General features: G+C 50.6%; 1 protein-coding gene across 4 annotated transcripts in view; it reads right to left on the bottom strand.

The window, feature by feature from the left end:
• ADAP2 (ArfGAP with dual PH domains 2) overlaps nucleotides 1–9,033 on the bottom strand; it is a 35,407-nt gene extending 26,374 nt beyond the window's left edge. For all 4 annotated transcript variants that reach the window (XM_036835914.1, XM_036835913.1, XM_036835917.1 and 1 more), the window contains exons 1-5: nucleotides 8,842–9,033; nucleotides 7,848–7,978; nucleotides 6,064–6,155; nucleotides 4,853–4,932; nucleotides 3,803–3,915 (exon numbers count right to left, since the gene is read on the bottom strand). In XM_036835914.1, the coding sequence (XP_036691809.1) occupies nucleotides 3,803–3,915; nucleotides 4,853–4,932; nucleotides 6,064–6,155; nucleotides 7,848–7,978; nucleotides 8,842–8,935 (510 nt within the window). In that variant the 5' untranslated portion in view covers nucleotides 8,936–9,033. The remainder of the gene's footprint in view (nucleotides 1–3,802; nucleotides 3,916–4,852; nucleotides 4,933–6,063; nucleotides 6,156–7,847; nucleotides 7,979–8,841) is intronic.
• Nucleotides 9,034–11,083: the final 2,050 nt, after the last annotated feature.

An 11,083-nucleotide genomic window follows, 5' to 3' on the forward strand; every position in this document is an offset into this window, starting at 1 on the left:
TCTGCCAATGGATTGTTTTTTCTTCTTGATTTTTAGGGTTTTAAAAAAATGTGACCTGGGTATTAATATTTTGCTATGTTGAAATATCTTCTGAGTTTTGCTTTCTTTAAACTTCACTTTTTTGTATTACCCAAACTTTTCACATAAAAATGAGTTACCTTTATAATTTAAAACTTTTCCATTTGGGTCAAGAAATAAAAAAAGAACAAAGGCAACTTGTTCTATTTTTAGACTGCTTTAGACTGAACAGGCTTAGGACTGAGAAACAGATCAACTTTTTCCAACCAAGGATGAGACTCACATCCTAACTCACAACAGCTACTGGGGTTCAGTGGCTGCTCCTAACTCTGTAGCAGCACTTTTTCTTCCTGCCTTTTGTACCGGAAATATTTTTCAGTGATTTAAACTGAAGACTGAGAAGAAATCCCTACTCTCTCTTGGAGGGTTAATACTCTTCATTCCCCATCATTTTTCATCTGGCCCCAGACTGAGGCCACACTGGATAGATCTTCTGGCATTGCTCTGGTCCACCCAGGAAAGCAACAGGGGATATAAACAGTAATTTCTGCATGTAGGAAATGGAGTAAGATGAAGGCTAAAGAGCTCAGAGCTTGTCCTTCTCTTACTTTCTTGGCCATTCCTTCACATTCTCTTTGCTGGAAACTTCTTATCTTTCCTCTAAATATTGGAATATCCCAGGGCTCAGTGTGATAGATAATCTCCAAAGATGGCCCTCTCCAATTCCTTCCCTCCTAGCTTGCACATGCCACTCTACCCATAAAGAGGTGGAATCTATATCCCCTCCTCTTGAATTGGAGCTGGTTGCACGACTTGCTTTGACCAACAGAAGGCAGTTCCTGGCCTAACCTTTGAGAGGCCTGGCAGCATTCTCATTTGCTCGGGGAAAGCCGGCTGCCATGCTGTAACAAAGCTTGAGCTGGACTCCTGAATGAGGAACAATCACAGAGAGAGAAGGCACAAGGAGGATGCCAAAGCACCTGACATGTGAGTGAAGGCTTCCTGGGTCTCCTAGCGCAGCCCAACCACCCAACTGATGCCACATGGAGTACACTGGAGCAGCCGCTGCCTGCTCAAATTCCTGACCCACAGGATTGTGAGACACGATAGACTGATGTTTTGAGCCACTAAGTTTTAGGGTGGTGTGTCACTCAGCAACAAATAACTAAAATACTCAGTCCTCCGACATTGTTTCTCATCCACCCCCGCGCCCTGCTTAGGTGACCCCAGCCAGTCCGGTTGCTAAACCAGTTTACATGCTGATGACTCCAGCTCCAAACTCTCCCCAAATCTCTAGACTCAGAACTTCTGAGAACTTCTTCCTCAGTCTCTACTTGTATGACTAATAAGCATCTCAAATGGGAAAGGAACTCTTGATCATCCCCGTAGGGAGCTCAGTCTTTGCCATCTCAGCAAATGACAAATCTAGACTTCTAGTTGCATAAGGCAAAAATCTGGGAATCACTCCTGCTTCTGCTGACTTTCACACTCCGTGTCCAATCCTTCAGTAGGTCACATTGGCTCTATTTCCAAAATACATGTAGAATCTGACCACTTCTAACCAGCTCCATCACCATTATCCTGATCTAACCCATTATTCCTCCCTTGGATTATTGCAATAGCTTCCTAACTGGCTTCTCTGCTTCCACCCTCGCCTCCCCACTGCTCCATTCTCGCCCCGGTAGCAGCCAGAGTGCCCCTTTCCAAAAGTTTTAGTCAAAGCAGATCACTTCTGTGCTCAAAACCCTCCTGTGGCTTCCCAATAGCAGAGTAAAATCCAAACGCCTAAATGTTTCGTAAAAATATTCTGTGATAAACCATAGTGGAAAAGAATATTAAAAAAAGAATGTAAATGTTTTGTAAATCATATATCCAATAAGGGTCTTGTGTATAGAATATATAAAGAACTATTACGGGCTTCCTTGGTGGCGCAGTGGTTAAGAACCTGCCTGCCAATTCAGGGGACACGGGTTTGAGCCTTGGTCAGGGAAGATCCCACATGCTGCGGAGCAACTAAGCCCGTGTGCCTATGAGCCACAATTACTGAAGCCCGTGTGCCTAGAGCCCGTGCTCCACGACAAGAGAAGCCACCGCAATGAGAAGCCCGTGCACCGCAACGAAGAGTAGCCCCTGCTCACTGCAACTACAGAAAGCCCGTGTGCAGCAATGAAGACCCAACGCAGCCAAAAATAAATAAACAAACAAACAAAAATTTAAAAAAAAAAAGAAAAAAGACCACATATTGTATGATTCCATTTGTATGAAATGTCCAGAATATGCAAATCTATAGAGTTAGAAAGTAGATTAGTGGTTGCCTAGGGTTGGGGGAGGGGAGTGGAGTGGAGAACTAGAGCTAACACACGTGGGGGTTCTTTTTAGGGTACTGAAAATGTTCTAAAATTGATTGTGGTGATAGTTGCACAACTCCATGAATATACTGAAAGCTATTACTTACACACTTTAAATGGGTGAATCCAATGGTGTGTGAATTTATATTTCAATAAAGCTGTTTCCAAAGAAAAATCCCAAGTCTTCCTATGGCCTCTGAAGTCTTCCACTATGTAAGCTCATCTCTCTCCATTTTTTTCTTGCTCACTCTGCACCAAGCACTCTGGCCTCCTTCATGTCCTCTAGACTCACCAAATACATTCCCAGCTCAAGCCAGGGTTACAGCTCATGGTTGGGCAGTTTGTGCACTGAACAAAAAGCCCCCGGCTGAAGGTACAAGTGAGAACTGCCATCCAGGCTTCTGCTTGCCTAGACAGGGACCAGGGCTGCACCCTCTCAGAGGGGTCATCTTTTCTAATCAGCACACATGACCATGTTCAGGGCTTCTGTACATACTGTTCCCTCTACTTCAACCCTTCGCCCACAAATCCACATAACTCACATTTATTCAGTTCTCTGCTCAAATGTCATCAGAGAGGCCTCCCCTGACCACCTGTGGTAGCACTTCCCTCTACCCCACGCTCTAACTCTTCACCCTCCTTTATTTTACTTCATATAACTTATTGCCACTGGATAGATTACGTATTGATGTATGTTTTGGTTACACCTGTCTCCATCCACTAGAATGGAAGCCACAGGAGAATAGGAACTTCGTTTAGTTTATTGCTGTATCCCCAGTTCCTGGAATAAGGTCTAGCATAGTAGGTGCTCAATAAATATTTCTTAAGTACATACATAAATGAAGTAAAAATCAAGTGATCATCAAAGGCTTAATCATGGACCAGTCTGAGCCCATTCTAGGTGAAGAGAAGGTGTGGTTTTTAGCAGACTGGATGGATTGTATCACAAGGAAAAGTAGCAGCTTGTGGTACCTAAGTCTCAGTGGCTGAGCTCATACACGAGACCAGGCACTATTGATCAAAATGTACACCTGGGACTTCCCTGGTGGCTCCGTGGATAAGAATCCGCCTGCCAATGCAGGGGACACGGGTTCGAGCCCTGGTCTGGGAAGACCACACATGCCGCGGAGCAACTAAGCCCGTGCACCGCAACTACTGAGCCTGCACTCTACAGCCCACAAGCCACAACTACTGAAGCCCACGTGCCACAGTTACTGAAGCCCACGCATCTAGAGCCCGTGCTCCGCCACAAGAGAAGCCACCACAATGAGAAGCCCGCGCACCACAACCAAGTGTAGCCCCCCTTCACCGCAACTAGAGAAAGCCCGTGTGCAGCAATGAAGACCCAACGCAGCCAAAAATTAAAAAAATAAATAAAAATGTAGACCTGAGTGGGGTGAGAGCCAGCGCTCGGGGAGGAGTAAGACAAGACTTACCTCTTCTTTAGTGTAGTACTTCAGGAGGCCTTCTCTTGCCAGGAGGACAAACCTCCTTCTCAGGAACTGTGCGTTGTCCCTTCCTCGCTTCCATAGGAACCCTTCTCGGTTACCTTCCACCAAGGATGAGAAAGAGTGAACACTCACAGCTTCAAGACAAACAAGCAACTCATGAACCCCATACCACATGGTCTCAGGGGTGGAATGAACCTCCCACCCACTGCTAAAATGTCTAGGATCTAATTTAGCTATTTCAGCTGCAGGACATGGGGGTCCTGTCTGGGGCCAAATTTGCAATGTTGTATGATTTCAGTTGGGCTCCCCTCAACTTTCTTCCTTGGCTGTATCCTAAGAAGACATAGTATACTCTTAAGTGGGCTAAATCCTAAGAAACTGGATTGATTCTGAAGGAGGCCCAACTTCACATTGACATCAGCCTAATGAAACTCTCCAGAGTTTGGGAATAATGAGTGACCTCTGGGCTCCTGCTGGTAGATGAATACTCTGTGCTCCTGGCCACTAGGAGAGCTAAGCACTGGCGGCCTCTGGTTCTCAAAGAGCAGTTTTGTATACTTTGCTCTCTGGGTCAGTGTCAGCTTGGACTCAGAGCAGCAGGGCAGAAACTGCCACAGGTTCAGGGCCACCGATGAGGTTGTGCCCTGCACAAAGGCGGGAAGGGAGGTGAAATCCAGTCCGTGCACCTTCCCAAGGCTTGTGCCACACCAGGGGCTACATTAGCCAGAAGCAGGGTGTCTATTTCTTCCTGGTCTGCCCAGTGGGTGAGTCTTCTTGCAATTTATACTGAAGACTTTATACACCTTGTGGCCCTGCAAGGACCTGAGACGGATGTGTTTCTCGGCCACTCAGACCATAAAACCCCACCAGCTGATGTGTTGCTATTTCAGAGACAGAGGAACCCACACCTTGGCCCCTGTGGCCAGAGCAAGGGTGGCAGGTGTATCTCTGCTGACCTTGTTCCTAATACTCAGGCACTTTGTTTTCTAGAACTCATCAGAACTAGCCCTCAAAAGATGATGAAAATAACTTTACCTGGGGGTGAGATTGTTTTCCCCTCAGCCGTAAACTCCTGTCTCTCATACTTTGCTCGAATCCATTGTTCCTTTAAGACCCTAAAAAGAGAGAATGTTTAGTCAGCTGTGTCTGATGCATCCTCTTCCCATGGCAACTTTCTGAGACCCCGCAGCTGAGGATGGGAACATCACAGCAGCTGCCTGGCTGCCTGCTCAGGCTAGCCAGGGATTCTCTGCCTGGGTACTATTAACATTTGGGACCGGGTAATTCTTAGTGGTGGGGGGATGTGTCGTGCTTTGTAGGATGTTTAGCAGTATCTCTGCTAATCCTCCACCCCCTCGATGCCAGTGGCACCCCCTCCCCAGTTGTGACACCCCAAAATGTCTTCAGACATTGCCAGTGTCTCCCCAGGGGGAAATATCTCCCCCAGTGGGCTATATGCACACCACTATACTATTCCAACCTCAGCCTCAGCCCTCTAGGTCAATGAGACAGATAACAGCTCCCCTGGACCATCTACTCTGCCATATCCCACTGCGTGTTCATGAGCTTAAGCCAGGAGAGTCCAAGAGCCTCTTCCTGTGGCCCACCCATGAGATCTGAGCATGCTACACTGGACAGAGCAGTGGTCTTAGGGTCTGACCACCTGGGACCTGGTCTCATTCTACCATTTATCCACTGTGTGACCAAGGGCAAGTTACTTAACTCCTCTGAACTTGGGGAGTATGCCAATAATATTATACCTACCTACCCCCGAGGGTTGTTGAGAGGTTTAAATGCATACAAAGTGGCTTGTACTGTGCAGAGCACATAGTAGGTGCTTAGGTGGGGCCTAAGCAGCTGCTTTGGAGCAACACTGAGCTCAGGTGGGACAGCTCAGGTGGGACTCTGTAGAAAGTATAATAGCTGAAACACATTTGTTCTGCTAAAATACCGGCGGCTTCTTAATCAAGTTAGTCATCACCTGTAGGCTATGAGACCATCAAGTCAAAGGGACAGATCCTAAAGAAAATGCCCCATTTCACAGCTGTGGAAACTGAGTCCCAGAGGGGGCAAGTGACAACCCAAGCTATGAAGGTGGAGAGGGGCTTTCATCAGGTCTGTGTGTTCTCCATGACAGTACCAAATGTTTTCCTGGCTCCACCTGCTGGGCATGTCTGTAGAAGAGACCACCACACAGGAGATGGGGTAGTGGTGGGAGGGGTGGGACCAGGAAATCACCCACTCACATGCAGTCGCTGGCCTTGGGGATATAGTAGAAAGCAGGGACTCTGGCTTCATACTTGGCCTTCACTCGGAGGTTTCCGTTGTGGGTCATAAACTGCAAGACAACAGCAACTTGGGGTAATGTTAGAACTTGAAAAAACGTGAAATGAAACCATGGTCTACTCTGAAGGCCACTGTTCTCACTGGCTCCTGGGCTGAGTCAGGAGACACTCCTCCCGGAGTCTGACACATTTCCCCTCCTCCCCGCCACACCACCCAGCTTGGTCATCTGTGCTGCTGGGAAGCCCCAACCTGGAGCAATGAGGTGCTGTAACAACCATGCTTCATACAGGCAGAGCACTTTACAGCTCTCCTGCATTAGTTCATTCGATCCGCTCAACCATTGTAATATTACCATCCCCGTTTTAGAGGTGAGGACACTGAGGCTCAGAGAGGTTAGGTGACTTACCCAAGGTGACACAGCTAGTCAGTGGAGAGCTGGGATTTGAACCCAGACCTGTCTAACTCCATAGCTCATGTTCTTTCTCCCACCCCCTCCACAGATGGCCAGGACCACCAGCAGCAGTCCCTGCAAGTCCGCAGGAGATAGATGGAGCTGGAGGATGGAAGAAGTTCAGTGCTCGCCCCATAGAGTATGTAGGTCAGGAAGATCACTGGGGGCCTTTGGCACCCAAGAGACCCAGAGGCAGATGTGCCAGGAGTGGCCCTGGCCAACAGCACTCAGTAACAGCAGTGGCATATCTGGGGTGAGGGCATGTGTGGAACAAACATCAGGTTTTTAATCCACATCCCTTGGGCAGTGTGAACCCTATTCTCCCCTTCCCCAGTGGCCACTTGGCTGTGTCGCAGGATTTGCATGGGCTTTGGATCTCAACAGAGCAGGGTTCGTATCCCAGCTGTGCCATTTATTCACTGAGTGACGCTTGGGCAATACTTAAGCCCCTGAGCTTCAGGGATCTCACCCGCGAAGATGAAGAAGATATAACAGGGGAGTGATGAGGCACAAAGAAACGACCCTCAGGTTTAGGTGCTGGTTTCCAGTCTTTCTCCTGCACTAGAATGTAAGCTCCACGTGAGCAGAGACTTTATCTTGTTCACTGCTCTCTCCTAAACCCAGCATCTGTAGGGTTACAGTAACGTGTGGAATGAATGAGTAAAGTATCTAGCCCAGTGGTCTAGCACAGTGCATGGCACAGATGGGTATTCAGTAAACATGGGTCTGCTTCCCCAGTAGTCCTCGAAATCCTCAGCTAGCCAGCCCAGTTTAGTACTGCCTGCTCTCTGAAGGTTTTCTGGCCAGAATGGTGTTATCTGGGCTGCAGGTGTCCTCCATCTCTGCAGGTCAGGAGAGAAAAGTGGTCCCCTCCATGGCTAGGGGGACTGCAGGAGGACTATGAACCATGAATCAGGATACTTCTGTTCTAGTCCAGGATTTCAGCTACTGAGAACAGCAGCTGTTAACTGACTATTTACTTTGTACCTGCCTTGAGCCTGCATTTAATCCTTACAGCAGCCCTATGAAGGGGTAGTGGTATCTTTATAATACAGATGTGGAAAGGGTTCACAACTAGCGTTAAATAGCAGGCTCAGGGCCTCATAGCTAGTAAGTAAGCAAGTAATGGAGCTAGGATTTGAACTCAGGGCCTCGTCTAAGGCAAGTCTAATTGGCTCCTTATTGCCCCTCTCTTGGCCTCAGCTTCCTTCCTTGTAGAATGGGAGCGCCCTGACCATCTGCCTCCACCCCAGGTCTGCTGTTCCAATGCTCTCCACCTGTGCCCCTTGCTACCTCCACAATACTGTCGTCCCAGAAGTCAAGTCTCACAGATTTCACTTTGCTGATGTCTGGGAAGTTGCGGTGGACTCCGGAGCAGTTCAGACAGATGAAGATGCCCAGCTTGTAAGAGGCCCAGTCGGGATCTGCGGGGCAAGAGGACAGGAGGGGAGCTGGGTGAAGAAACCAGGGTTGGGCAGGGGGCGCCGGGAGAGGCAGGGCTTGGCAGTTAGCCTGGGGAGGTGTCCAGCTCAGCCCATGCCTTCTCTCTTAGCCTCCCCGCCTTGGATGAACAAAGATCAGCATGAAAGCCTCTGGTCAGCCCACTGGCCCTGGCGCGGCGGCGGCCAGGATGAAGATCTTGTAAGGAGTCCCGAGGATGGGGGCGAGAGGCTGAGGCGGGCGCGATGTGGAAGTGTCAGGACTCTGAGGAACCTGGAGGAGAGCGCGGAGGGAGGGACCGGCACCGAGGCGCCTGGCTGGGGAGCTGCGGGTGGGGAAGTCGGAGTCAGGGACGCTCGGGGTCCACAGGGTCGGAGTGCTGTGGAGCAGGAACGTGGGAGGACGCCGGGGACGTCCGGGGCGGGTGGGGAAGGGGCGCTGGACCATCAGGGCAGAACTGGGTCCGGGGTCTGGGATCCCTGGTGTGTAGGATGTGTGGATCCGAGGGTGTGGGAAGTGGCTGGGTCCGGAATGAAGACGTCAAGGACCGTGGTCCGGGTGGGTAGGGTGTCTGGCAGGGGAGGTGAGTAGAATGGTCAGGGCACCCGGGGCCGGGATCTAGTGTCGAGGTCCAGAGTGGGGAGAACAGGCGCCCCGGCCGGGTTCGAGTGGGAGCGGTACCGGCCGAGGAGAGGGCTGCCGGGGGCCCGGGCCCGAAGGTGATATAAGGGCCACGCGCGGATCCAGCGGGAGTCCTGGACCGGCCCGGGCCTGAAGGGAGGGGAGGGGGCCGGCGGGCCGGGGGCCGGTCCCACGTTCCGGACTGCTCGCGCCGCCGCGCCCTTACCCGCAGCCCCGCAGTCGGCGCAGTGCGCGTTGCCAGTGCCCGCCGCCTGCAGCAGCTCCAGCAGCCGCTTCTTGTTGCGCTCGCGGTCGCCCATGGCCGGCCCCGCGGGCTCAGCAGGGCTCAGTCCGGCCGCCCCCCGGCCTCCGGCCGCCCATGGCCAGCGCCTTCGCCCGCAGGTGGAGTGGGACGCAAACCCGGCGCCTCCAGCCCGCCCGCGCCGCCAGTCCCGCCCCCCAGGACTTTAAGCCCCGCCCCTCCTGGACTTTCTGTCCCGCCCCCGGCGCGTCCAGTTCGCGGCCTGCGTTCCTCTCTAAGGCGCACGCCCGCCCGGCAGGGATGCAGCGCAGGGCTTGGAGTCGGTCACCCTGGACCGAGGTCAAATCCTGGCCCGCCACTGGCCAGCGTTGTGACTGTGGACAACCTGATCAACCTCTCTGGGCCTCAGTTTACACCCCTGTAAAAGAGGAATAAGGGCATATGTCCTTGACAAATTAAAAAGGATCTAACTTCTGTTAAAGCGTTCTCCTGATGTATTATAGATCCTACATCTACTCAGAGACTTAGAGACATTCAAATGCCACCTCCTCAGGAAGCCCTCCTTGATACCTAGCCTGGAGTAATCTCTCCAGCTTCTGGTGTTGCTAGAATACCAACCGTTATAGGATCCATTTCTCCCTTTGGCCCTGAGCGTTTTCTACCGATCTTGCATTACAGTTATTTATATATTTATGTTAATTCCTCCTCCACTCCCAACACACACACATGCGCACACTAGATACTTTGATGTCAGAAGATTTACTTCTGTATCCCACACAGCTCCTAGAAAGAGTACCTGCACATTTTTAGAAGTCTAATAAATAGTCGCATGACTGTGTTCCCCAGGAAGTGTGGCTTCATCAATAGGGACACCGCTGGGCATTTCTATCTGTGAAGTTCCATCACCGTGAGGTGGGGGCAGGGCTTAGGTGGTCTTGAATCTGGGCATTTCCTGAATTTCCCCCGCCCCCATGTCTGTCCCTCTTTGACACCATCCTCAGTGACCCACAGACTCCTGGTAAGGCACACACTGTGCACACTTGCCATTCCCTCTGTAGGCAAATATCTGTCATATGCATAAGGCTTAATGCACATCATCTTAGGTTTCCATTCTGGTGGGTTTTAGCTGATCTGCCAGCATCCCCAATTCAACACACATGCATATACACATGCGAACACATAGGGCAGCATGGTATAATGGAATGAATTCAGGAATCCAGACTTTGAATCTTGGCTTCATCACTGACCAGCTGTGTGGCCTTGGGCAAGTTCCTTCACTTCTCTGAGCCTTGGACACCTCATCTGTAAAACGAGGGTCGAGAGATCACCTAATAGGGTCATTGAGATGAGCCAGTACATGGCACACAAAGCCCTCAAAACACAGTGGCTCCCTTGCTTCCCCTGCTCCTCTGGTCAGCTCATGGGATCATCCGTTGGAATGCTCTGTGTCATTTCCCATCTTCCCCAGGGTGGAGGAGGTCAAGCCTCCAGGCCCTGGGGGAAGGGGACATTACCAAGAGTAAGCAGCCAGGAGGGTCTTGACTGTGGGGGTGAGGCCTAGCCTAGGAACCTCTCCAGAGGGACCAGGGAGAGAGCCTGGAGACGGGTCAGAGGGCATGGGGTTGTTTACCAAACAGGCCGAAAGATGATTCATTTCCGCTGCTTTAGATGAAAAAAGGGACAGAAATAAATCTCCCAGGAGAAATCTGGGAAAGGCAACCTAAGGTATGAAGGCAAGGCGAGGGAGGAAGTGGGGGACGAAGAGGGGACAGGCAAAGGACATCATTTCTCCGCTGCCAGGGCAGAACAGTGATGTTGGGGAGCTTCTTGGGTGCCTTTGCCCCGCTGAGCTGCTCTCTTTGCACCTTGAGATTCAGCGTCCCCTCCCTGGAGGTCCCACAAAAGCCAACCCAAGGGAAAATATATCATCTCCTTCAAGGTGAGAAGCAAGAGATTGAGAGTTTCCTTTAGTTTCTTCTCTTCCCATCCTTATTTCTGGAAGTTTCCATTTAATTCTTTTCAAGGGACTTCCCTGGCAGTGTGGTGGTTAAAACTCTGCACTTCCACTGCAGGGGGCGCAGGTTCGATCCCTGGTTGGAGAACTATGATCCAACATGCCGCGGTGTGGCCAAAAAAATAAATAACTGAAACTATAAACAAAACAAACAAACAAACAAAAAACACCAGAATCTCAAGTCTCAAGGTT

Source organism: Balaenoptera musculus, chromosome 20, assembly GCF_009873245.2.
Source record: "Balaenoptera musculus isolate JJ_BM4_2016_0621 chromosome 20, mBalMus1.pri.v3, whole genome shotgun sequence".
Classification (NCBI taxonomy): Eukaryota; Metazoa; Chordata; class Mammalia; order Artiodactyla; family Balaenopteridae; genus Balaenoptera; species Balaenoptera musculus.